Source organism: Hippoglossus stenolepis, chromosome 21, assembly GCF_022539355.2.
Source record: "Hippoglossus stenolepis isolate QCI-W04-F060 chromosome 21, HSTE1.2, whole genome shotgun sequence".
Classification (NCBI taxonomy): domain Eukaryota; kingdom Metazoa; phylum Chordata; class Actinopteri; order Pleuronectiformes; family Pleuronectidae; genus Hippoglossus; species Hippoglossus stenolepis.
In genome coordinates this window covers 5,858,426-5,886,255 of record NC_061503.1, presented here as the reverse complement: position 1 = coordinate 5,886,255, position 27,830 = coordinate 5,858,426, and the positions used below count along the sequence as shown (strand labels likewise).

General features: G+C 42.0%; 2 protein-coding genes across 3 annotated transcripts; one reads left to right on the top strand and one right to left on the bottom strand.

The window, feature by feature from the left end:
• Nucleotides 1-1,262: 1,262 nt before the first annotated feature.
• sox8a (SRY-box transcription factor 8a) lies at nt 1,263-5,176 on the bottom strand. Its single transcript, XM_035146082.2, has 3 exons — nt 4,505-5,176; nt 3,235-3,485; nt 1,263-3,151 (listed from the first exon to the last, which is right to left on the bottom strand). The coding sequence occupies exons 1-3, from the start codon at nt 4,912-4,914 to the stop codon at nt 2,373-2,375; spliced, it is 1,440 nt and encodes a 479-aa protein (XP_035001973.1). The 5' UTR covers nt 4,915-5,176; the 3' UTR covers nt 1,263-2,372.
• Nucleotides 5,177-5,838: 662 nt separating this feature from the next.
• Nucleotides 5,839-27,365, top strand: lmf1 (lipase maturation factor 1). Of its 2 annotated transcripts, none has more exons than XM_035146080.2 (11): nt 5,839-6,074; nt 6,910-7,219; nt 7,920-7,930; nt 11,081-11,229; nt 18,425-18,490; nt 22,099-22,266; nt 22,833-23,013; nt 24,325-24,478; nt 24,913-25,096; nt 25,286-25,398; nt 26,994-27,365. In XM_035146080.2, exons 1-11 carry the CDS (start codon nt 5,846-5,848, stop codon nt 27,178-27,180), a joined length of 1,752 nt encoding a protein of 583 aa, XP_035001971.1. In that variant the 5' UTR covers nt 5,839-5,845; the 3' UTR covers nt 27,181-27,365. The 2 variants fall into 2 exon arrangements, with proteins under 2 accessions (XP_035001971.1, XP_035001972.1); XM_035146081.2 differs by having other exon boundaries at nt 6,048-6,184.
• Nucleotides 27,366-27,830: the final 465 nt, after the last annotated feature.

The following is a 27,830-nucleotide window of genomic DNA, read 5'->3' as shown; positions in this document are numbered from 1 at the left end:
GTGGACTGATCGCCTACTGCTGGTGTAAATGTCACCTGATGATCTTGCCACTCTTACACAAACTTCTGGATTTGCTTGCTCTGGCGCTTCATGGAATTATGGGTACATCAATGTTTCTTCTGTCTGGCCGTTGTGTTGTCATTGGCAACCAGGTTGTCATGGTAAACTTACAGGACAGCGAGCCACTGAGCTGCAGCAGCCAGGGTGAACTCGCACAGGAAGCCTTGAAAAGCGGGTGGGACTGCAGCTCAACAGCCACCATGTTTGTCCAAAAGGTAAAATGGTCAGTGAAGCGTAAGCACATGCAGCAAACATTGATTATTGGTGAAACTACTGCTTTACTACATGGTATTTTGTCATCAATATTGTAATAATAACCCCAATTAAATTTTAGCTTCTTTTTTAAATTGTAATCATTTGTTTTTATGAGTTTTTAGTGTATGGACTTGTTCTTTTCAACCCATTAGATAGGCTTAAAAGCACATTATTAAAATAGGACATGATCAATAAGTTCAAGTGTCCACAGTGCCTCTGGAAAACCCAGTCCAGCTGCCCTGTCCATCAGGCTCCACAGGCAATAATTCGACCAGAGCCAGGACTGTGAAATTAGCTGACGTCCTCCCAGGAAACCCAGCAGGAGCAGCTGTTGGACTGGAAACAAACTGAAAATAAAGTAGCAGTTAGGGACAGGTCGGCAGCGAGAGCAAGAAGTCCTGCCAGGGGAAAAAAGTACCACAGTGATATCGGATTCTTGCGTCTTCCTGTTGCTGTGACTATGGCCCTAACATTCCGTGATTTGGACCCTGCCCATAGTGTCACCTAAATGTGTGAGAATGAGAAATGTCACTATAAAATCACTGGGGTGTAGTTTTACCACACTTGTAAATAAATGACATTTGAAGGCATTTTCCTACAGAGGTAAGAAAGTCCCACATCACACAACTGCAAGACGATCTACTTCTTAAAGGGGTGTGAGCAATTTCAGATTTGTCTTACAAAGCGGCCAAATTCATGAGTGTGTAGTTCGTAATGGCACAAGTTTCCGGCAGTTAAATTGAAAGTTTGGGCATTTTGGGATATTTCTTGTCAAGGGCTACATAAGAAAATCAATATCACTCTCAGCTTTGTGTGCTAAGAGCAGGGGCGGATCCGGGGGCTGGGCCAGGGGGGGCACTTGCACCAACAGAAATCTGTTTACCCCCTTAAATTTTTTTTTATATACACAAGTCACGTACTAACAATGCTAACAATAAATATGACAATTTGTTAAGAATTTTTATTTTCTACACTGTTTTGAAGAACACAATGTGCTTGAAAAATGTACAAAATATATTCAATGATGCGTGGCTTTGCAGAGCTGTAGTGCAAACATTTAACATGGATATTGGACGAATGGTTGTCTCCTGTGAGTAAATAGTGGGCCCTGATTTAGAAAAATCCTAGATCCGCCTCTGGTTAACAGCCAGAAAGATATAAGTATAAAGACTGGAACTGTCCCAACATTTTTTTTGCCAACAAGCACCAGTAAATTTTGCTAATAAATATATTCTACCTTGAATTGTTTAATATGTACAAAAGCATACTAGCTATTTGCTTGCCTCTGCTTTAAATATTCATGCTCGGCTAAGCTAGCAGCCGCCTGCTTATTGTAGCCTTATATTTAGCTTGCAGGCAATAGATTGGTGTTTATCATATTACATAACTCTCAGTAAGACCTGTTATTTTCCCAAAATCGCTAACTATTGTATCTTTTATCAGGCTGATGGGAGACATTTTAGTGACTGTTTCAGTTGGGGAAAATTTTTCTTAGATTGTGTACATAAAGAAAGCCAAGAGACATAATCTGTCCCGGAAGTTCGATAGCTTTCTTGGTGATCAAAGAATAAATCCATAGCGAAAAATTGTTGAACGCTCACACACCATGTAAAAAGAAAAACCTTTTAATCAAAATGTAAGTCACTCGTCTCTAAATCCCACCAATATGAAGCTGAAGGTGAGGAAACTGTTTCACTCAGCCAGATTAAGTGTGGAAAAACCTTCCATTAAATCTCTAACACCCTGCCTCTATAATGAGCGACTCACGCATGAAAAACAATTTCATTAGTGTGGAGCTTTAATGGAACATTTCAGTCTACTGTGATGGTTTTAATGGCATTTCACAGACCGTTTTACTTAGTCAAGAGACATAACAATGAAAAACTGTTATTCTTAATTTTTTCTTCAAGAAAATAAATCATTTAATGAGCCATTCAGCTACCAGATGCAAAGCCTCAGAAAGCCTTCTGAGTTATCTCTTCAGGAGGTCAAAATGTTCACACTTAACACACTGTGTAGTTTTTGTCTATATGACCCATTTTACTGTATCCTCGTCTTCAAGGCCTAGAAAGTGTTGTGTAGATCGGTGGTTCCCAGCCAGAGGGAGGACTGTGTGGAGATGGCGCCAAGGCCAGGCTGTTGATAAGCGGTGCGGCGTAGGGACTTCTGGAGGAGTGGAAGTAGGGGTACTGATACAGACTGGCAGGGTACCCAGAGAAGGCGCTGTAGAGACTGGAGCTCTGAAGGTCAGTGTAGTCAAACTGGCTGGCGGAAGACGTGGAGGTGGTGGAGGAAGGGCAGGCGCCTGAGCTGAGGGAGCTGTACTCCGGTTGTGGTGGCGGAGGAGTGGAGGAGGAGGAGCTGCTGTAGTGACCTGGGCTCATCTGCTCTGTTTTGATCTGAGGTTTGTGGTTGGTGTCCTCACGGGCCTCATGTCTGCTAGAAGAAGATGGTGGTATTCCAGTGGAAGTCCCACGAGAAGTTTTGGGAGTCCACGTGGGGCTGCTGTGGGAGTGAGAGTGGATGCTGGGTAGGATGAACGCTCCTGTGGGGTTGTTATGTACATGGCTGGTATCCGGTGGAGTTAGAACAGCAGAGCCGTGGCTGTTAGGAGGCAAGTACTGGTCAAACTCATGGACGTCAAATCCTTCAATGGTGCTGATGACGTCAGTGCTGAGCTCGGAGATGTCCACGTTGCTGAAGTCAATGTTCTGACGGCTGGGCGGAGGAGCAGAGCCGCCGCTGCTCTCCACAAGCCGGTGGGCGTCGTGTTTGCTCCCCATGTGAAGGTCGGTTTTAGGGGTAGTGGGAGGTGTTGGAGGTCCATGGGACTGACCTGGGAGAAGGGTAAAAGAGATAAATTGCCATACATTGCCCAATGAAACAAATAAACATATCCGGATGAGATCAGTCTCTCACCTGTCCTGTCGGGATGGTAATGATGATGTGCGTCCCCTGTCCCTGCCAGTCTGGCCGTCCCCGGTTCTGTCTTAAACAAGTCCTGATGCTGATGCTGCTGGACAAGTCCAGCTCTACAGTCCCCTAGACCCGGTTTGGTGCTTTTGCGTCTGCGAGGCTGGTACTTGTAGTCTGGGTAGTCTTTCTTGTGCTGCAGCCTCAGCCTCTCTGCCTCCTTGATAAAAGGACGCTTCTCCGTTTCGGAGAGAAGCCTGAAGAGGAGAGGGGTCAGCAACTGAATAAGTTAAGTTCATTCAAATATACCTGCAAGTAATTTTTGTTACTTCGCTGAATGATACTTTGTTCATAATATCACTGTGAGGATATTGTTTGCCCTGTATTACATCCACTAAAGAGGTTATATTTTCACCCCTGTCCATTTGTTTATTGGTTTGTTTGTAGAATATTACACAAAAAGAACTGAACTGATTCCCACAATTTGGTGGAAGGATGTTGTATGAGTCAGGCAAGAGCCCATTAAATTCTGGTTTGGATCCAGCTCAGGGGGACATTTTCTTTAAAATTGCGATTGCACTTTAATTATTCAATTCAATTCATCAAAAAACTCAGGCATAGTAACAGAACTGATATCTATGAGTGTGTGAAATTTGGTGCAGCTTGATTACATTTTTAACTAAGGCACCAAATACTGTATAGCCCACTTAAGAACACAAATAATGACTTAATGTCTCAAAATAATGACTTAATATCTCAAAAGGATGACTAAATATCTTAAAATAATGACTTAGCAACTCTAAATACTGACTTACCATCTTAAAATAATGAGTTAATATCTAAACAATAATAACGTAATATCAAACAAATAATTAACGTATCGTTCAAAATTATAACATGCTATCTCATAATTTTGAGTAACTATCTCATAATTTCGACTTTTGACTTTAATAATTTTGATTTTACAATCATTTTTTCTGTGACTGGCGGAAATGGGCCTCCATATCTTTAAATATTAGAAACTGACCAGTTTTGGAGCCACAACTTAACAACTTGTGGTATTGTATTGCTCAGGGGAAAAGGTATTTTGCAACCAACATTTTTTACTGGTACAAAATGTAATAGGTTCCTTTTTTCTATATTCTCATACTGAAGTAAAAGATGCGGAGAAGCTTTGGCTTGGAAACACAAACTCTGGGAGTCTTGAAACTGATCCACCAACTTGAACTCATCCTGGGCTGAAGTTGAGCCTCTGGTTGAGTTCCAGTAAACTCACCGCCACAGTTTACCCAGCGTCTTACTGAGCTCCGCGTTGTGCAGGTGAGGATACTGATCCGCCAGCTTCCTCCGCGCCGCCTGCGCCCAAACCATGAACGCGTTCATCGGCCGTTTCACGTGAGGTTTGCCCTTGAGCCCCCTCTCCCCTTGACTGGGCACCTGCACCAGCGACCAGTCGTAACCCTTCAGCACGTGCGAGACCGCGTCGCGAATGCACGCGGGGAAGCGCTCGTCCTCCGCGCTGCTGCTGCCGCTCTCCGGCTTGTGCGTAATTCCCGACGGAGTCCCTCGCGTGTCCAGCCCCGCAGAAGAAGCCAGCGACTCGGTGTCCGATCCGTGCGGGGTCGTGGAGCTGTCACTGTCCGCCGGGCTGAAAGGATGCTCCAAAGACTTGTTCTCTTCTGTCATGTTTGCCCGGTAAAAAAAAAAAAGTTATTCTACAAGAATTCGTCAACTCAGTTCCTGCAGCCTTCTCCGTGCGTAAAGACGCGCAGTCGGAAAACTGTCTCACCACGAAGTAAAGTCGTTTTTTGTCTCGTACTTTCCATTCCTTTGCGCACGACAAGAGCAGAGTTTGACGAGCACCTATTTTTCCGCATTTTTGCTCTATAACACTCTTTGGCACTTGCATCTCTCCACCCCTGTTGTCCTATTGGCCTTTGCAAAGGTTTGACCAGCGGAGTTCCTCCCAGTTTGGCAAGAAGCAGGAGGAGGCAGAGAAATATAAGTAATCAGTATTATGTTTAGAAAAATAAAGCTATAGAAGTCTGTTTGATAAAAGTTAAACCTGCATTTGACTTGTACAAGTTAAGAGGCAGGAAATCATACAAGTGCTTCTCGTAAGGATATTAAATGCTGCTTACACATAAATAATTCATAAATGTAGGCTATTATTATCATCATTATTAATATTAATAATAATAATTACATTTGACTCTAACTATGTGCTCACAAACTATGTATGCATATATAATTATAAATACAATACAATAACATACATACACATACAGCTGCTGTAGTAATCTTTATAATTATTTATTCTGTTTGCTATTTTTTACCCAATCAGTTATAAATAAAACAATAAAAAACAACAACAATATAATTGCTATTATTGTTATAATTCAATACTACTACGACTACTACAAATAATGATAATATTGTCATTAAAATGGTTACTGTTATTATTTAACACTAAAATAATATACTTATAATCATCATCATCATCATAATAATAACAATAATAATAACAACAATAATAATAATTACTTCACACTAATTAATACCATTATTACCGGTATAATAATTCACTTCCGCGTCTGTTAGGTCCTGGTTTGGTCACATGACCGTGTTCTCGGGGAACATGGCGGCCAGCAGTGAGGACAGCGGTGTGAGGAGAAGACGTGTGGACAGCCGCAGACAGAAGGAGACACAGACCGGGGACAGCGGCGGAGAACATGCGGCAGACAGCGACTCGGGCTCGGGCACGGAGCACACACCGGGGTCGCTACAGACCGGAACGTACTGGCTCAGCCGCATCGTGCTGCTGCGCTCAGTCGCCTTTATTTACTGTGAGTGAAGAAGAACTTTGCACCGCAGAGACAGAAAAGATGTGGAGGGACTCATCACGTTATTTATTGTCCTCAACGAAGTTATTGTCCTCTCATTAAATGATTTAGAGGTAACCCTCCCCCCCACACACACACAGGTTTGCAGCTATCAGTATGTATTTATTTATTTTTACGTTTGTCAATTTGCCATGAGGCTGTAATTGTTGTCCGTGGTCCATGGTCAAGTGTAAAGTTGACACCATGTCACGGAATAATAACAATACACACACGTCCTTGTCAAACTTTCTTGGTAGAAATGTTAACTCTTTGTTTAATTCTCTTCTTCAGCAGAACTGTTAAAGGTCCAGTGTGTAAGATGTAGTTGAAAGGGATCTATTGGCAGAAATTTTATATTAAATAAGCCTAGTGGTGTTTTCACTAGTGTGTGAAGAATTGTGGTTTTCTTTACCCTTTATATTTAAATACTTTATATTTACATTGAAGGGGGTCCGCTCTACGGAGGCAGCCCAGACTGGACAAACTAAACACCTTTTGTGTTTTTATGACAACTGAAGGCTGCCACAGGTTCTCTCTCATGTTTGGAAGGGGGAATGAGGTGAGGGGTGTTCAGCTGCAACATGCAACTTCACCACTAAATTCTACACACTGAACCTTTCAGTTATTTCATACTGATGCTCCGATTAGTTAAAATTCTCCTAACTTGTTCAAAATACTTGTGAAACACTAGAAACAATATGTAATTACACCTTTGTTTACCTACTATTTCATTTCCAAATAGCTGATGTGGAAAAGGTTGATTTTCATTGTATACAAACATTTCCCTCTTTTTCCGTAGTGGTGGCGTTCAGCGTTGCTTTCAACCAGAACAAGCAGCTGATAGGTGAGCACGGTCTGATGCCCGTCAAGGACTTCCTCAACAGCGTCAAGCGCTACCTGGGGGGCAAGATAGGCATGGCCGCCCTCGCGTACACGCCGTCCATCCTCTGGTTCTTGGACTGGAGCCATATGGATGCCAACCTGGATGGCATTGCCCTGGTCGGGATGGCTCTGTCGGCGTTTGTGCTGGTGACGGGAATGGCCAACATGGTGATCATGGCGACACTGTGGGTGCTTTACCACTCGCTGGTCAACGTGGGACAGCTGTGGTGAGTCTCAAAACAGTTTTGAATCTTAAATACTTTCCTTAAAATATGGTTAATCACTACAGCATGAAATGAATGTCAGTGTTTTTTTTGGTCTGCTGGATGGCCCAAAAAGCTTGTTCCAGCTAAGAGCAAGATTGGCTCTCAGTTCTTAAAAGTCTGGAGGCAGGCACTCTCCTCACTTTTGGTTTGACCTGGAGTCAGTCTTCTGCTCATATTTTTACACATTATATCCATAATTGTACGAAACGTTGCTTTAACTGCCATAAATAAATGAGAACCTTTGTTAAAGGACTGATCCAACAACAAGTTTTTGCAAACCAAAATGAATTTTTGGGGGCCGATGCTGATATGGATATTGGAAAGTCAAAAATTCTGATCCTGACACATCGGCCAATATTAAAAAACAACTGGAAACGATTCCTGTTATATAACCCTTATGACTAAGATACGTGATTGAGGTTTGATATTTTACAGTTTAACCATAATCGTAATGATTAATAACTATAAATAAAAAGAAAACATACATACAACCAAATATATAGAACTTCATCTTCTTTTCTGCATACGTCATATATTCCCTGGTTTTCAGATGAGAGGATTACTTTGAAGATAATAGTAATAATGCAAAAATTTTAAATCTTCACATTCATTTTTTCTCATCTCATGATGTTTAAGAATGCTTCTGTCTCTGTCTTTCTAGGTACTCCTTCGGTAAGTGAACTTCATGATCCACACCAAGTGACTCACACAGTTTTCCACCTAAAAAGAGAAGTGGACGTGGTAAGGCCCCTTAAACTAAGGTCTCATTTACACTGAGCTCTTTTGACACGTCTGATACGTGCGCTTACAAACTTCAGACTGAAGTTTAGATTAGAAACTCTTAAAGAGGACATGTCTTATATAGTCCTATCATTTAATCCAAGTAGGGTTGAAATGGGCACTCATAAAGATACTATTGGGAATTGATCCTAAACATAGGCTTTATATAAAGATTGACGACATTACAGCTCCCCAAAAGTGAACCAAAACCCTTTTGATCGCTCCCCTGGTGGCTGGTTGCAGTATAGGTCATAAACCCTGCCTACTCTATGTTAGTGGATGGGGCATGGAGCAATCTAATAAAATCAAAATACATGTCCAATAATTATTTCTTAAAGATTGTTTCTGTCATTTTTGGTAGAGTACTCATATGGGAACATATGTAAATGACTAACAGTTTTAAATGCTATCCTTAAAATGCTATAAATCACTACATCATTGTCAGTGAAGGTTTTTAAGCTGCTCTTATTAATATTGTATACATTAACATGTGTTGTCTCCATTAGTCCTGTGGAGCTTTAGCTGCTAAATAGCAAGATATATTTCTCAGGAGTCGGTGGAGACCAAAATCAGAGCTAAAAAGAGTGTGAACTTTATATGCAGATGATCACAAAGAAGAAAAAAAAATCACGTATGGTTTTATCCTTTAAGTGAACGCAGTTGTAGAGTCATGGACATAAATGAACGTTAATGCTCATGCTTCTAAATCTAAATCTCACCACCAGCTCTCTTATGATTGTTTGCTGTCGGTTATTAAGTTAAAACCCACTGTCACTGACTGAATTACGGTTCATTGATGTACAGTACATCACCTCCCAACTTGTTGAACCCAGTAAACCGTCATGAATACAACAGTCAAGAGGGGGGACAGAGAGAGAAGGAAATAAGAAAGTATAAATGCGAGGTTAGGGCTCTGGCCCAGATGAGCGGCGAGGTCAGTGGCAGCTCTCTGACTGGTTAATGAGACTTTGTAGTCAGAGACGCCAGGCCGATGTCTGTGGTCAGGAGCTGTGGCTCGTATTTCTCTTTCTTAAAAAAAACATTTATTTTTTTTTTTTTCTCCCTCACTCTACTTTACATTTGGAGCTATTATCACAATATGGCTGACAGCGCAGCTTCACGTCTGCAGACTAAGCTGCTCCAATCGTTCCCAAGTCTAGACTATAAACCAGAGGGGGGGGGAGGTGTTTTTGGGGCATTAGTGGCAAATGCTTTTCACTCACATGAACCCCTTAAAACAAAAAATTGTAACTTGCAATATTGCATTTATGAAGGTAACTTGAATATTATCAAATTATGTTGGGTTTTGTGTTTAGTCATGCTGCATGGTTCTAGGAATTATTGAAATGCTGGTCTCTCTGTCAATCAGTCCACCACGTTGGTCCAGACTAAAACATCTCAACAGCTATTGGGACGGAGTTCCATGAAATTCAGTTGAGAGGTTCATTTCCCCGTCAGGATGAATTGTATTTATCTTGGTGATCCTCTGAAATCATCACAATGCAAAAGCTGTATTAAATATCACTCAGGAGAGCGTGTACCTCCACCAAAGGCCCAGTCCTCTTAAATCCAATCAAGCTGCAGCAACTTCCACACACTCATCGATATCAGTTCCCTGAATATGCCAGATTTTCTTTGAAGTCAAGATCCATGAATTATTCCCTGGAAATTCAGTGAAAATGTAGAAATAAATCTCACAATGTTAAGGAAAGTGAAAAGAAAAATTCTGGGGTCCGCACCAAAGGTTTATGAGTTCTTCCCTGACCCACATCGCATCCTTCCACTGAGTTTTGTGGTAATCCATCCAGCAGTCTTTGCGTAATCTTGCTTACAAACATACAAACAAATAAATGGACCAGGGGTCATAATTTTCATGGTTCATTTTAGGTCTTTTAATACATGACCACTTATGGAGAACAATGTAAATCCACCTTGCGCTTGCTGTCTGCACCCGTGAGCCATGTGATATCGTCCTTGTAACACAGATGGTTATGGCGGTGGGTTCTCTCAGCTCTACACACTCACGACACAGAGCTGTGATCTTATTTATTTGTATTGCTCTACACAGAATACAGCAAAACAGTCCAAGCCACTGAACACTTTGTAGCCTGGGGAACCAGGAACAGGGGCAGCTGAGTGCACGAACCAAGCTCACCTCCACAGTCCTCTACCTACAACACTGTGTTGCAGTGAGTTATTTTATCGTCCCGCACCTGCTCTGCTCGTGCTTTTGGGACTATGGAGCAGCTATTGTCTCTGCTCTCTCACAACAGCAGGTTTGTTAAATGAGTGTAGTGTCTGACCATTCAGACCAGGAGCAGAGAGGCCCATGGTCCAAACCTCTTATCTTTTGAGGGTCACAGGGGGAGCTGGAACCAATCCCAGCTGACATCAGGCGAGAGACGGGGAACAACCTGGTGAGGTCACCAGTGTGTCACAGGGCCAACATAGAGAGAGAAACAACCTTTCATACAAACAAAACAAATATTTAACAACAATTCCTCTGGTTACAGTGATCAGGTTGTCCTGAACAGATGTGATCACTATCAGCGGTTTCCAATGTATATATATTATTATACTAGCAAACATTCATAGCCAACAAATGTACCATGTGGCAAAGTCCCCTGTCACTACAGGTCTCCCAACCTCAGCCGGACGGCAGTCGCTCACCGGTTTTATCATTTTTGCTGAAAAAATATCAAAAGATAGATTCCATCACTCAACATAAATCAGCCCGGCACATAACCTCTCTTTCTCTGAAAAATAGTTTGTCACAGAAGCACAATGAATCATGGGATATGTTGTGGTGGGAAGGATCCATCTAGAACCTCCATTGCCTGGGGCTGGAAGGACACATTTGGAGGAGCCTCCGTATTGCGACAGTCTAGTCGCGCTGTGATGCAATCGGTCTTGAAATGCAACCTTGGAAGGATGCGGCCCCTGAATGTAGACACAGCTACTGCATGACCAAAGAGCAGTGAGTTGATAGAAAGTTGTAGACAGTCAAGCACCAAACTGTCCATATTCTGCTGATTTGTCCAGGTTGGGAGAGCCAGCTGTTGGAGACGGGCTTTCTGGCCATTTTCTTGTGTCCGGTCTGGACTCTGTCCCAGGTCCCTCGCCGCTGTCCCCCCTCGCTCATCTGCATCTGGACTTTCAGATGGCTCATTGTCCGCATCATGCTAGGAGCTGTGAGTATAACATTTTCAAAATATATAAAATGTATCCTGCGATTCCAGAGAGCTTACAAATTGGCTTGACATTATTTTGGTCTTGCCAAAAACGATCTCATCACTCAGGTTTGTGTTTTCCCACAAGACAGTACATTATGGAAATACGACTGAATGCATCATAGCTTCTGTAATAAAGTATCATGAAATATGTTTCATATTCAATAATCTCTTCCTGCCTGAGTTTGCAAACAAATCACTTTCTGCTGCCTATTTCGCTGCATCAAACTTCTTGTTGCGGTTATTGAACTTGTCAAACACTATTAAAAACAAATCAAATGTAATTTGTTAAAACCCCTGTCCTGCCAGCAGCACCTTGACTAACATGTTCCCTGTGGAGAGACCCTGCTCTGACATGGAGGAAGCAGATATTGTAAATTCAAGCAGAAAGACGTGTTTAGTACACACACACACACACACACACACACACACACACACACACACACACACACACACACACACACACAGAGTGTGAAGAAATGTACCAATTTCTCAATAGCGATATTCTAGTGTTTGTCCTCCTGATTTTAGACCATTACTCTTGGAGCTGAGCTTTGCTATAAAACCCTGCCAGTATTTGGAAATCCAACCCAACTATATGGTCGGCTAAACAACATGTCTGGTTGTTTGACAGTTTCCATGGTGAATGTCAGACCACCGACTGGGTTTTATCTGCCAATCACTGCAGCCACCACAAACCCAGTGAGGTTTTTCCTATTAAGACCATGAAGAGAGCTGCAACACAGGGGTGGCACCTCAGCTCCACTTCACTTTCAGCTGTTCACCTCACAACTAAAAAGAACTGACACGATACAGTGTCTGGAGACTTTGAAATGGAAATGCATCTGCACCCATTCTTACAGAATTATTGAACACAGAATCTTTACTTGCATGGAGTTATGAATATACAAGGGCAGAAGTAAATAAAAGCCATTCGTTTACAAAAGTTGCTAATTTAATTTGATGTGTTTTGACTTTATATAAAAATACAAAAATAAACATCCAGATTCAGGTCACCTTTACTTACAGCAAAAGGTAATCTCACTGAGCTTTTGCAGGGATGTTCTCATATAATGATTGAATATATGAGTCTGATGAATGATGAATGAGTCTGAGTAAATAATTTGTTTGTTTCTTTACTTTTTGATTGTTAATTATATTATCAATTATATTATTGTATTATACACATTAATGCACAAACCTTCTGTTTGTGTAATTAGAAATTCATTTTGATATTAAACATTACTAGAAACACTTTAGTCATTTCTTTACTTGCTCTACAACAATAATCCTTTAACTGAAACAGAAAATTCATCTGAAATCATTCATTGTTAAAAGTCAATTTTCAAGCAAAGAATATCTGATGGTTTCCAGATTCTTTTGTGAAATTTTCATGTCTTTGATAGCAGTAAATATAATATTTTATTAGTTTTCAGACTGTGCAAATCAACGGCGCTGGGAATAAATGGCACGGAATAGCGAATTTTCATCCATGTGACTGTTCACGTTAAGTCTAATATGATCTAGCTAATAAAAATATAAGGATAAAATAAAGTGATGCTTGTGCAACGATCATTTTTTTACTTAACAAAAGAAGAAGAGAGTCTCACTACTTGGTTCAGGCGCTGGAACTACCGCAGCTGCTTCAGGACGTATTTCAGGATGACAGTTCGAAGAACTGCTTCAACAGCTGGCCCCAAGATAAGGTCTCCTTGCACAGTCTGTGTTTTTGGCATAACATTCAACATAGGACAAGATGGCAAATATCCCTCGTACATTTGAAGGTCTTCCACACTAGTTTGATGATAAGTTGCCAACCAACAGCAGATATCAGGAATCACCAGCAGAGTGAGTGATAGATCATCAGTTATGTACCTTAGCGTCATCGGGTGTTTCAATCTTCCAATCACAAGACACCCTCTGCTAAGACGGACCCACCACAGGCTGATGAAACCTGGGTGTGGGTCCTCAATATCCTGCTGCCCAGTCGGATCTTTTCTCCTGATCCAGAGCCATTGGCTGCAGAGTTGTCTGTTTTATGGTCTGGCGCAGGGCTTGTTCATGGATTCCCAGATCTTTCAACACCCCGATGTTGCAATAAACACCCACCATCCACTAGCATATTACTGTTAGTGGAGGGTGATATTGTGTCATTACATAATGTGTGTTGTCCTGTCCAACTGTGTTCAAACTATTGAACACAGTTACTAACAGGCCTGGCTAATATAAGTATAAATACCTCAGTGCACTGGGTTTAGCTGATTCCATTTTGGTGATAATCCAGACCGAGGATTTTCACAATGAGATTTACATTTTTGGGTCGTTTATAACAATGCTGCATTCAGACGCTGGCAGGAATGTCAGACATTCAGAACTTTAAAGTTAAAGATCCAAATAACATTCACATGCTATTCTGTCAGGAAATCACTTCCAGATGCAGAACAATAAACAAAAGGAAACTGTCATTGAGGCTTTGACTCGGTTCATTGAAGAACTGATAAATTGCCTCGGATTTTGGCTCTTTTGTCAAATGCTTAATTGGAAGGTGCTTTGAACAGAGATTACATGAGATTATGATGGCGGAGCTCTCGTGGTTTGAAAGGGCGAAGTTTGAGCAGAGAAAAGACCCCCCCGCTGACTGTGCAGCATCTTCGCAGTGTAAAGCAAAGTAACACCCCCCTGGCACGGTCCCTCAGTGTTTAAGTTGCCCTGGTCACAGCCTTTACAGTCTATCTGTCTGACTGCGGTTCACCATGACTCTGTGGCTTTGACTGTGAACACAACACAGCTTGGCGGACACTTCAAAGCACTCTTCAGTCAGTCAGGAAATGAGGTGATGAGGGGGGAGCTGCAGAGTCCAGCCATCATGTTTCTTGACTGTTTTGTTGCAGCGCTGCTAAGGAATGTTCCAAGTTATCTGACTGGTTACTGTCTACATGGTTTAACCCATGATGTAATTTAGTGAAGGTTTAAACGAAACCGTAAATAGGTAAATGTTCATAACAAAACACCTATTATGAACAAAGTATTGTGCAGACGGCCCATCATATTCTAATTTGTACTGTCATGGTTTCGTAATGAACCAGATGTTTTTTGTACTTCTCAAAATAACAGGGATCTCTAACTTGGTGTGTACAGGGCTAAGTGCTGTCACAAGCTATTACGTGCTGGCACCTTAGTCCATAATGTTTTTACTGTCCACGCAGACATTCAGACCTCATAGTTTCAGCTGCAGATTTGACATGCAATACAGTTCTCCTTCTCATTTGAGAACATGTCTTTCACTCCTAATGCTGTGTACCTGTCACTCAAAATCTCTCGTGTGAGAGTGACCTTGGTGCACGTGCAACTACTTGTTAACAAATCTGATGTCAGATATGTAAAATAACACAAAAAGGCAGAGGCGAGAAGGTTGGCAACTTGTCACATTAAGTGCAGTAGCAGCTCTCCTGCTGTTACAGTATCAACCAACTTACCATGGTAATGAAAGTTTGAAACGGTACAACTAATTATTAGGTATACTGTGTAATCAGTAACTGTGTCATCCCTATAACAGGCATCGACGTTACATTTTCCTGTTTATGCTTCACTAGCTGCTGTAATAGTTGAGTGTAAATCTCCTTACTTTAGTGGCCTTTTAACGACAGAACATCTGCTAACAGATAAAACACCATCTGATAAGTGAAGTTATGGGCTCAGTAAAACAAAGCTCCATCTTTCACTCACACACACACACACACACACACACACACACACACAGAGAGAAATGGCCCAGCAGGCTGTCCAACATATAGTCTCAAATAAATCAAATGTCAAATGACCATCTGTTTTTCTAATCAGGAGTGTTGACATATGGATATCTGCTAGATAACACACAAATTACTGTTCTCCATTAGCTGCTCAGAGGCCTTTTTAATTTGTGCTGCAGCAGCTTGTTTGTAGCAGCAGCAGCTGACTGAGGGTAATCAGACGATAAACTACATCTAATTTGATATTGATGCTGCAAAAACATTAAATAAATAATCTGAAATACAGTTGTTCATGTTCACATAAGAGCAGAGTAAGAACGCTGAACTTTTTCGTGCGGATTCCTCTTGTTACCCTGACAAATCAATTGTAATGGTGTTACTGAAGCTCCAGTTCGATCCCAGCTGTGTAAGGGTGACTAGTCTGGTCTCGCTGTTTTAACACTTTGTTAGAGTCATCCATTTTCAGATTATTTGTTCACATGTGTCTCAGCCTTTCCCCATTTGTCCATGTCACTGTCTGTAAAATTGCTAGATATAGAATTTTTCAACATTCTTCTTGATTTCTCAGAGAATCTGCTTTTAAGTGTGATGCTGCAGATGGAGTAAAATACATACCTGGGTCTTTCCAAACCTTCACGTCGCAACAATGGCAGAACCTGTACATTTATTTACATCAGGTCTTTTTTTGTAAAGCATCCATTAGGAAAAAACATGGACGCTGTAAACAAACATGTTTAAAAATGTATGTGTTCACCTCAACACCTCTTTCCAATATTTGCATAACAACAAAGAGCAAAGAAAAAGGATCCGATTTTACAGACACAAGCATGTAAATCATTTCAAAAGTAGGCATGGTATCATAAAAAACATCTGTATTGGCAAAACAGTGTGGTGTTAGGTCCTTGTGAGAGATGGATATGCAGCTTGCAAGGGATAAAGGTGTAACGTAAAACTAATGTAAAAGCTATTATTTAAAGCTGATTGTAAAATTATATTTATTGGTTTAAAAGTGACCACTTGTGTACCAATATTTTTGATGACTCTCCGAGATGTGGTTCCAACTTGAGGAGGCGTTTCTTAGAATTTTACCAGTCGGGAACAAATTCATTCCAATAATGAACCACATGAACGCAAACACATTTAAAATGTCTTATGTCACAAATAGGGTATGATGTGCGGTAAATCTAGTCCCTTATTGGAAAATTAGATTGTGTTGTCATCTGCGTGTTTCGAGAAGATACACCCAACCATCCATTTACTCATGATGAAAAGTAACTTCTTAAATGCCTTAACCCAAGAAATGCTTATTTTTGTTAGAGATTTATGTTGGGGGAAAAAAGTACATTACCTTATTCGTTTAATTATTGAATCCAAAACCACTTATACTGGTGCTGCTGCTACCATGGTTCCTGTTTTCAAAAATGTAAAGACCTCTTTTCATTGTTGGGATCCAGGGTAAACCTTTTGCTGGCCAATCCCTCACATTTAACATGATGGAGTGTACCTCACGTCGCATGCATTTTTCATCAACGTTTCAGTGTATCTGAATTTGTGAGTGGAGACTTGTGGTCTCTGCCTCACTTGTTTATATAGAACTTTTAAAACCTTTTGGTAACACGTGCCAAACTTCTGGTGATGGAATCGACGGTTTTCCTGTATATTACATTTAAATGAGTAGAAACCTGTCCACAAATTACAACTTACTTTTATTACATACAAGTTTTTCAAGTTTATTTAAGTTTTTAGAGGATTATATTTGTGTAGAAACTAAATCTGTAGAGACTGTCAGTTTAATCTTGGTGGTTTTCCTCGAGGAAGCCCGTGGAATCATTTCCCCAGGGCTCTTGACACTCTGCTGACTGCTCCGTTTATATCGGAGCTCTGAATATCAGGTTAGATTTAATGACATTTCAGGATCTCATGATTGAGTTGGATCATCAGCGACATCTTCTGACGCAGCAGCTGCAGCCGAGCTCATAAACGACATGAAATGTCCTGGTTCTTCTAAATCTGGTTTGAAGGGTTAGCGGTTAATTTATTCCACTTTCCATGGCGACCACATGACGGGCTGAAGTGTCTGTATTGACAGTCTCGTGGCCTGGATGTGTCGGGTGAAAAACAGGCACGGGGGCCGAGGATACGTTTCTCTGTAATCTGCTTGTGTGTTATTTTCTGTTTTATGAAAGGAATATACACACAGACATATTGAGACTTATTTTGAAATAGGTTTAATTTACTTTATATTTTTGTGCACTGACCTTCAATAACCTGCTCATACACTGAAATATGAAAAAAGCTGAATAAATACCATCACTTGCTGTCAGTATCAACAACTTTCTGCCCTACAGAAACTGTTCCATCTTTGATTTTTTTCTGTTTTTCTTTTGACTCGTTTTATTTTTAGAGTGGTAGCTCCTGTCCAGTTAGGTACAGCTTTGTATAGTTGGATTTATATGCGCTAATTTCCAGAGCCACACAACTGTGAGCTGTTACTGAGAGCGCTGAAGGTCGAGAAAAGCTAATGATGTGTTCAAACAGCAGAGCAAATTAGATTTGTTCTTTCAGATTTGATCCTGAAGTGTGACTCTCCACTTTGTAATGTGCTGCGTAACATGCTAATCACAGCACAGCTGGGCCTCAGTGCCGTCTTACAGAGCTGCAAGCACGGCTGGAGGCGCTCAAGGGGCCAGTGTAGTACACACACATACACACACACACGACATCAATTATATTTGGTTTTTCTTTTTTCTTTCTATGAATGAGGGGGGAAAAAAAGCATCGGCACATTCAAATATCTTTTTGAATTGTAAGCTTTCAGTCAGGGACCTTCACCAAGGCATGAACAGGCTTTAAATGCAGGCAGCAATGCACGAGGCCAACAACTCTTTCTCCTGAATGCAGGACGTCTGTGTCAATCAGCTTGGCCTGTGTGACGACATTTTGGTGGTCAAAGGTCAAGGTCACCGTGTCCTCATAAGGCACATTTTTTGCCTTGTGAACAGGATATACCCGCAGTGCCTCAAGAGAATCCTCTCACATTTGGCACAAACATGTACTTGGACTCAGTGATCAACTGATTGGATTTTGGTGGTCAAAGGTCACAGGGCAACGTGATGGTGACCTCACAAAACATGTCTTTGGCCTCTTGAATGTGATATATCCAGAACAAGGGAATTTCTTCAAATTTTGATCAGTTGTCACTTGGACTCGAATATTAACTAATTACATGAGGTAAAGGTCATGGTGACCTTTACCTGTCTCCTGAAAGAAAAACATTATGCAGATAGAAACTGCACTGTTTGGCGGATGCTTACAGCCACAGTGCTGTATTTGTAGTTATTTATTTAGTTTTCTTGCATATATTCCCTGTTGTAAAAATAATTCTCTGTGTTTTCTGTCTTTTCCAGGGTCTCATTAAAATCAGAGGGGACAAATGCTGGACAGACCTCACCTGCATGGACTACCACTACGAGGTGTGTGTGTATGTGTGTGTGTGTTACGTTGATGTATTTTAAGTACGTGTGTGTCTGTGTCATTCTTCCTGGGAAAAACCTTATGGTGCACACAAACGTACAGTTTTGACATTTCCACATGCAACAACAGTGAAGGAGGAGGCTGGCAATCATGAGCAGTCACAAAGAAAACAAGAGAAACTCAGATTGTTCCCAACATAATAACCCAAAGCTGTTTGCTGAACTCTGGGAAGTGCAGCAACGCCACATCAATAAACCCTGAGAACCAAACATTTCACCAAAACTATCAAATCTCAGGTTCAGATGACACTTGTTACAGTGCACTATTATTGTAAATCATTCTTGTGGCTGATTCTCTAAAAGTCTTGTTTTTTGAGTTTCCCAAAGGTCTACTCTCCTTGACATTCTGATCGTCTTAGCACTGATCCAGATGTACAAAACATTGCTTTGTCTGCTGACTGATGACAAGACGGCTAAAACCAAACCGTGGCAGCACATTACAGTAACCGCTGTGGAGGGTTTCAGTAGATCGTCAGCCTCGTACACGGAGCATGAGGTTCTGCAAATCCAGTTTGTTTGTTTTTCCCCTGTGGGACGCTGGACTGCTCTGACCTGCACTGCTCTGCTCTGCGTGAGGAGGCTGCAGAGGGGCCGCCTTCTCTAATTAACATAGAAAGGAATCCACAGGCTCCTATGGACCTATGGCCTGGCGACTGTGGCTCAGGTGGTAGAGCAGGTAATCCACAAACCATTGATGCCTGTCTCCCCCATTCCACATACCGAAGTGTCCTTGGGCAAGATGCTGATTCCCAAAATGCCCCTGTGTGTGACCGAGGTATGATAGGGAAAGTGCTGCATAGATAAACTCAATGTGCGTGTGAATGGTCAACAAGAGTAGAAAAGCCCTATATAGATAAAGACCATTTACCATGACTGGAGCTGACAGACCCATTAAAATACAATATAGACACTGACACTGTCAAAGATGTAATGGGAATGCCTTACATGCTGAAATACTCTGGCTGCTGTGGGGCTGGATGGCGAGTTCAGTGTAAGAATATAATGTCTGTGACATATGGAAGTAAATTAGGAATAATATACCTCAAATATGAATTGGAGCTATCAGGTTTCCTTCCTTTTTATTCAGTCTGGGAAAAAACTTTCAACATGTGCAACCGTTCAACATGTGAAGAGCTGCTGATGAGTGTTAAGAGCCTGAAAATAGATTAGATTAACCTTTTAATAAGATGACTGTATGGTTTCACAATAAAAGGCATCATCGTAGAGATCAATACATGCAAGCTAATGGCTAATGTTAGCAATCTATTTTTGTTTGACATTACAGTGGATGTTCATGATTCTTCATTATAATACTCCCTGTGGCCAGAAGCATAATGTTTTCTGGTTGTCAGTCCGTCCCATTCTTGTGAACACAAAATTTGTCAGTTAGTCTCACGGATGAACTCGGTGGTCAAAGGTCAAGATCACTGTGACCTTACAAAACACGTTTTTGGTCGTGTGAACGCAACATCTCAGGAACATCTTAAGAGAATGTCTTCAGATTGTGTACTGATTAGATCTTGGTGGTCGAGGGTCAAAGGTCAAGGTGGCCTCTGAAAATATGTTTTTCGCCTCTTGAACATGATAATCTGCCTTAATGGAATTTCTTTAAAATTTGACAAGTTTCCATTCAGATTTCAGGTGTCAAAGGTCACAGTGGGCTTCTGAGCCTGGAAAATACTATATGTAGACTGAAACCGCAATGGTTGGCATTGTAGTTCCTCATTTTTTTGGAGTTAAAAAAGCCATATATCTCATATCATTTCTGCGTCTTTGCCCCAGATTCATTGATCAGCGGATATCAGCAGTGCAAAGATAAGCCCTTGTCAAGTTATTTGAGTGATCTAACCAATCAGAGGGGGTTAAAGTCAGGTGGGAGCTCCTGGGTATCACTAGACTGCAGGTATACTCCTCCTCTCCCATCAGGCTTCAAGCCAGTATTAGGATCTGGAAAATGTCTCTATGGCAGGCTTATTTCTCTCCACCTCCACGAGCCTCACAGAGCAGGGAGAGGGAGGGCTTTGCTGTTGATTCTCATGCTAGCACTAGCTTGGTCTCTAGAATTGGCATATTCACGATTTTAAGCTTTGATTTAAACCCTGGAATGGGAGAAATACATGGTGACCACTATTTTGTGCTCTTAAAAATGTAATTAAATCGAGTGTAGTAGAAAATGTACGTCACCAAACAAATCATACTTAATGGTCCATTTTCTATGTGACCTGCTCCGATCTCAACTGTCAACGGCCATACTGGCAATGGACGCACACACACGCGCACACACACACACACACACACAACACAAACACACACACACACACACACACACACACACACACACACACACACGCACACACACACACGCAGAAACCCACTGGCGCCAGGTGAAGCCTTATTAACCCCCTCCGACACACTGCTCCCTTTCAGCCCTGAGAGAAACTGCAGGTCTCCTGACTCTCAGGGGGCTGCGTAGGTGCGTTTCGGCCGTTGCCGTTTTGTTTGCTTTGGTTTGTTTGTTGTAACGCAGCTAATTTGCAGGCCAGGTGGGGTTGTTTGGTTGTCTGAGGTTGCAGGCTCCTTGCCCTTGGATTTCCAGAGGTGTTTTGGTTTGCTATAGGTTAAATAACAACGCCCTCGCTTTTTTCTCTTCCATTCCATGAAAACAATGAGTGTATAGACTAGCGTGCCAACAATCTTTTCCGTTTTCTTTTTAACCCACCTATTTATGTGCTGTATTTATTTTTCACCACATCAGCACTGTTGTTCAGCCATTACACGTCTGCGTGCGACCACCTAACACACACACACACACACACACACACACACACACACACACACACACACACACACACACACACACACACACACACACACACACACACACACACACACACACACACACACACACACACACTTAATCATACGTACACAAACACTGCACAGCTCTGTATGGACCTCTGAGTGTTTTTTTGCGTGTAGGTGGGGTTTCCTTTATTTAAATAAAGTTCCATCTTTATTTAGAACATGTGGCATCAGAAAATTGCTCCCCAACCTGGGCTGAGACAAGAAATTTGTGCCAAAGTAAAGCAGAGGAAATGTTTGGTGGCAAATACTGAAACAAATCAGACACTAGTCTTCAATCACATTTCATAATGTCTGTCTGTGGAACGCATATCACGCGGACCCTTAATTTTATCTGCTTTGAGCTTGACAGGTTTTCATAACCCTAGGAAATGCAGTGTCGAATTTCCTGCGATTTGGACAAAAAGCTCTGTACACAACGTCCAGCACAAAAAAAGTGACAGTTTATCGTATAACTGTTTGAGGAGGAATCACTAATGTCAAGAAATAATTCTGAAGTAGCTCCAGAGCTTCAACAAAGGCCAAGTGAACAGCCCACTCGAAACAGGCAGGTTGAGAACGACCACTGCACTAGTTGATTCAAACTCTTGATTATGTGGTCAAACCCTCTCCTGACAAATATCAGGTAACATAATACTGACTTCAAAGACTCCCCTGTTCTCCTCCTCCGTTCCATTTCTTTCCAGACCCAGCCAGTTCCCAACCCCATGTCCTACTACATGCACCGCTCCCCGTGGTGGTTCCATCGCTTCGAGACGCTGTCCAACCACTTCGTCGAGCTTGTTGTCCCTCTCTTCATCTTCCTGGGCAGGCGGATGTGCATGGTCAATGGAGCGATCCAGATCCTTTTCCAGGTGATGCAGTTCACCAACAGGGTTTATGATTCAAAATGTGAAGCCAAAGTGTCTTGATCGCCACCTGGTGGCTGGCTGCAGTATAGGTCATTAAACCCACCTCATTTTAGGTAGTTCTTGTCACACTGATGTTTGTTCAAGTGCTTATTATTCCGGTAAAATTGGTTTTAATTGGTTATATGATGCTATGCTATGCTATTTGTATCAACAAAGTTTTTATTGTTATTGTAGGACGGCTTCATAGCTTAGCTTCCTTGTATTTAGTTAAGTACATAGACCTACATTCATTCAAGGAAATCCAGTGATCATATCACAAACCTCACGTAGCAGCTCTGCAGCAGACACACGATCAAGATTATTTGGCTTCACTTTTAGGGAGCTGTCATTTCGTCCATCTTTATAAACAGGCTAGGTTCAATACTTGCTTGTCCTCTGGATACTTTGTCCTACCAAAGTGAATCACTTCTTATATAATGAAAACATTTTGAAGTATTATGTAGGCACTTCTCCCGACATACTGTGCTAGCTTTGTGTCTTTTCTCTCTGCTTTATCTTCTGTGCTGTAGGCGGTTCTGATCCTGAGCGGGAACCTTAGTTTCCTAAACTGGCTCACCATTGTTCCCAGTCTGGCCTGCTTCGACGACGCATCCCTTGGCTTCATGTTTCGCTCCGGAGGCGGAGCCAAAGAGGCGGTGCTGGCGATACAGAACGACGAGGCAGCTGGACGCACCCACAAACCCACGAAAGGTATTTCTCGCTGGTATTACTAATGGTTTAAGAAGAGGATCTAGTCATGTTGGAGAGGGAATTCTGGGAAGAAAAGGGATTAACACTTAGACAGCTGAGTAGCTGGGAAAAGTATGACATATAGTTTATTGGAATTAAATGTGATGTCGCTTACATTTTTACAGCACACACTGTTTAAAATGTCGTAAAAGAGTGAGAGTGGCCTCTCAGTAATTGGTCTCGTTGGACCCATTAGTGACTAATTTATTGGAGGATGCTGAATAAAAAATAGGTTTGTACCTTTTTAGTGTGAGCAAGTTTTAATCACTTGAACAGACCCAGAAAGGCCATTTTAGTGTAATAGGTTTGAGGTGGATTATGTTGATGTCTTTACCATGCACGGGATAAGCAGGCAGACACAGGTAGGAAGGAACTGATGGAGACTCAGCCAACGTTCGTCAATACCCACCGCCCTATGATCTAACTGGCAAAGCTTTTCCACAAGTGTTATAGTGGTCACTCACACAGGGCTCTATTTTAACGATGTAAGAGCAACGGTTTTAAGCGCATTTAGATCGTGCCCAAATCTACTTTTGCGAGTTGAACAGTGGAGAAAAAGGTGGCGGTGGCATGGTACAAAAGGGTTGTGATTCGTCTGGAAGTGAATCATTCTGGTGTTTTGGCTGCAGCGTGTAGGAGAACAATCGTACCTGTCCCCCATTCCCTTTAAAAGCGAGCTGCACACTTTGATGGATTGCTGTTATGTCAGAATTGTCCGGTAGTAAAGAAAGGAGACTTCTCAGCAGCGGAAAAAGGTCTGCTCATTCTTGTGAAAGTTCACAAGCAGGAGCGGATCTCGGAGGGGGGGCCAGGGGGACACTGGCTTTTAAAAGAGTTTGTTTGATCTGTTTACATATCGCCCCTATTTTAGCGGAATAGCACCTCACTCAACTTTTTATTTGCTTTACAAATAAATTGACATGATTTAAGCTGTAATTGCAGTTTTCTTTTGGGTCTCTAAGATCCTTTTGAAATCCAGGAATATAGAAAAGACAACAGAATTTCACAAGTAAACAACATTGTAGCAGCTCCTTTATGCTGAAAGGGAGCAATGATGACAAATTTGGCTCAGAGCGTTGTAGAAAGTGTGTGTAATAGATGAAGCTGATCTGTGAAACACAAACAAACCCATAAGCAGTTTCCAGTTTCCCTCTGGTCTGAATATTTAGTATTGATGGAGCCTGATGTAGCATATTTTCTTGGCTGTATTTCATGTTTTATTCTTTGTCTCGTGTGTTTGTTTGTTTGTTTGTTTGTTTGTTTGTGTGTTAGGTATGTGGATACGTCGGGTGGTGAACATTTCTCTGGGCATTCTGATTGGCTGCCTGAGCGTCCCAGTGGTGATGAACCTGTTCAGCTCCAGGCAGGTGATGAACACCTCCTTTGACCCGCTGCGCATCGTCAACACCTACGGGGCCTTTGGCAGGTACGGTTAGGGAATCCTGGGGTCAGGGGTCACAGAGTGGGACGTGGCTTTAAAACGCCTGAAAAAATACTGGAATTAAACCTAAAATTGATACTGAAATTGAAAGACAATTTAAAAATGGCTGAATGAATGTCTATTGTTGTGGTGTTAGTAGTAGAAGCTGCCTCCCTACTACTTCACTAAATGCATGAGAATGTCGCACCTTCTACTTTTTATCTCATCTCGTTTGATTCCACTGCAGAGAAGTCTTCTCTCTTCCTGCCTGGCAAATCCTCCACCTTGCTTTTAAAAAGGGAATGGGGGATTACACTGTGATTGGTCTCTTCTCTTATACATGTTCTGAGTCCTACATGTGTAGAAATCAACCCTGACCCCTCGTCTCACAGCTTTAATTACTATTTAATCCTGTTTTGTTTGCCCCCCCCACACCCCAGCATCACCAAGGAGCGTACCGAAGTGATTTTCCAGGGCACTCTGAGTCCTGATCCCAAGGACCCTAAAGCAGTTTGGGAGGAGTACCAGTTCCTGTGTAAACCAGGGGATGTTTACCAGAGACCGTGCCTCATATCGCCGTACCATTACCGGCTGGACTGGCTCATGTGGTTTGCTGCCTTCCAGGTTTGCACGCCTTGATTTTCATGTGTTTTTTTAACAACAAATCTGCTTTATGTAGACACTAGGGGGCAGTAATTCATTGTGCTTACTCTAACGTCTTCTCACTATGAGACACTGGGTATAATTTGAGCCTTCATCTGTTCATCAGCTATCCCTCTTTCTTTCTCACCTAATCTCGCTCTCTCTGTGCAGACGTACGAGCAGAGTGAGTGGGTGATCCACATCGCCGGACGTCTGCTCTCCAACGACAGCACCGTCCTCTCCCTGCTCGACCACAGCCCCTTCCATGGCAGAGACCCCCCCAGGTAACAGCGAGCGCAGCTCAGTTCAGAGCACTGCATCTTTCTACTGTGCAATCTTTATTATTGATTCAGATTCAACTTTATCTTTCATTTCCATCACAGCGAAATGCCGTTCTCTACAGATTAGGGTGGATCTCACATTTAAAAAGATAAGACACATTAAGGCACATCCATGTCATCTAAAAGTGCAATGGAGAGCAGTATTAACTTAACAGGAAGTCAGTGGACATTTAAAGTCCTGGTGCAATTAATGCATTATCTGTCATCCTTTGGTGTTGGAGGGAGGGATGAGGGGAATATTGGAGATAAACACAGTTTTTTAATGACTTCTAAGTCTGATCTACAGTTCAGTATTACTCTTGTATTTCCTGGACCTGATTCTGACCTGTCAGTTCCGCATTTGTCACAGGAGATCGTACCCACTCACCTAAGTTACATAGAGCAAGAACAGAAGGTCAGGGTGAGGATTGGTGATTGAAGAGGAAACATTCTCCCTAGTCCTGTTACATACTCTGCCCCCTGCTGGTTGAGATGCCACATAAACTTTTAACTCATGGTATTCGGTTTGGGGGCTTGTCCGGGATGTTGGCCTTCACCCAAGCCATTTTCAGACGTGACCACTGGAGGATGTCCAGAAAATTGGGTCTGGACTTTCTCCGGAGTTTGGCTTTTACACATGAACAACGCAGCAAGAGATTTTCCACTCAGACGTGTTCACAACACAGAAATCTTCGAGGAGAGGGGCGATGCAGAGGCAGGAAGGAACGTATTAATTCTCCTGCGGCGATCAGGTGTTTTTGTTTACAGCACATCGACACTTGCGTCTGCTCTTATCACCACAAACTCTTGACATCAGCGTCTGTGTCTTCTACATGTATTCTTTACATTTTTCTCATTTTTGCGTCTGTGGAGTGTTGGATCTCCTGCTGGGTTCTCACATCGACTCCAGACATTCTGCAGACTTTATACTCGGGGGCGTGGGTGGGAGAAAGTCTGCAGAAAGTCCTGAGACTCTCACTCAGACATTTGCATGCACACATACAGCCCAAAGAGGTAAAGGAGCTGGAGAGAAGCAGCAACAATCTAAATTTATTACTAAAGAGAAATCAACTACAAACTTTTACAAAGATTAGCAAAGGGCTGATGGGCCGGCCAAAAAAAACAAAAGAAGGAAAAGCCCACAGACCAACCCACAAAGGGTCGTACGATCTGGGGACCTTCCTCTAACCTAAACCAACATCAGAACTGAACCTGACAGAAAGAAAGCCACGAAAACTTGACTACCGGACCGATCAGAGAAAAAAGAAAACAAAATAATAAACACAACATGCTGGGCAGGCCGCTGCTGCTGCTGCAACAGACAGAGTGACACTTCCTGCTCTTCCTCTAATGGTTTCCTCTTAATCAGCCAAACACAGTTCACCTGAGGAGACGAGAAAAAACAGGACACCATGAGTACAACGGTAATGTGGCATCTCAACCAGCAGGGGGCAGAGGATGCAAAGGTACCATCAAAGTAATTGTGAAGATAAAGACGTTGTAGAGTTTTGCTTTATGTCTCCTTGGACCTCACTCCCCTGTGTCCTCGTCCCTCTCAGGTGGGTGCGAGGGGAACATTTCAGGTATAAGTTCAGCCGGCCGGGCAGTGCCAGCGCAGCAGAGGGGAAGTGGTGGCTGAGGAAACGCATCGGAGCTTACTTCCCTCCACTGGACCTGGAGGGACTCAGGGGCTACTTCCAGTCCAGGAACTGGCCCCACCCACATATACCATCAAAGAAGACGTAAAGACTCCACCTCAGATAATCAGCACACAAAGGGAAACAGAGGACGACACACGCTGATGTGTGACTGAGGTCAGTTTCAGGACAACGCTGCTGGAGTCGAGTAACTGTTACAAGGAGGGAATCAAAGGACTCGTCAGGTTTTTCAGTTTTGTCATGGAGACTTGCTTAATAAAACAATTTCTCAGATCAAGCATCCTGACATTTATTCCCAAATAATGTGATGAATTTTGTGATGAACATTTTTGGGCAAACATCTGGTTGGCATAACTTCAGGTTCAGAACAGGGTCAGCGAAACTGGGATTTACTGAGGAATACATGGGATTTGATTTCCAGTCGTAAAATGATAATAATAAAAGTAACTTTATTTATATAGCACCGTTCAATACAGCCATTAAAGTGTTTCACAAAGGACACATTTAAGGTCACATTAAAAAAAAGACAATAAAACCTCAAATAAAAATAAATACAAATCCATTGAGTTAATTCCTCACAGAATTATTGCATAAAATCCTATTTTCATGTTATTTAGTCTTGTTTTTATTTACTTACTCCTCTTGAATAAATGCCACAAGTGATATTTACATACAATGTAATAAGAACATGTTGAGTCTGCAAATTGACAACAAGTCAACAGTCAGTTTGATTGATTG

What these genes read in the sequence shown, in the direction of transcription:
- sox8a (XM_035146082.2), bottom strand. Translation starts at nt 4,914, where the DNA reads ATGACAGAAGAGAACAAGTCTTTGGAGCATCCTTTCAGCCCGGCGGAC. An exon ending in ACGCTGGGTAAACTGTGGCG is followed by an intron (nt 3,486 to 4,504) that starts GTGAGTTTACTG and finishes TCTCCTCTTCAG; the next exon opens with GCTTCTCTCCGAAACGGAGA. An exon ending in TTACCATCCCGACAGGACAG is followed by an intron (nt 3,152 to 3,234) that starts GTGAGAGACTGA and finishes CCCTTCTCCCAG; the next exon opens with GTCAGTCCCATGGACCTCCA.
- lmf1 (XM_035146080.2), top strand. Translation starts at nt 5,846, where the DNA reads ATGACCGTGTTCTCGGGGAACATGGCGGCCAGCAGTGAGGACAGCGGT. An exon ending in ACCTACGGGGCCTTTGGCAG is followed by an intron (nt 24,479 to 24,912) that starts GTACGGTTAGGG and finishes CCCACACCCCAG; the next exon opens with CATCACCAAGGAGCGTACCG. An exon ending in TGTGGTTTGCTGCCTTCCAG is followed by an intron (nt 25,097 to 25,285) that starts GTTTGCACGCCT and finishes CTCTCTGTGCAG; the next exon opens with ACGTACGAGCAGAGTGAGTG.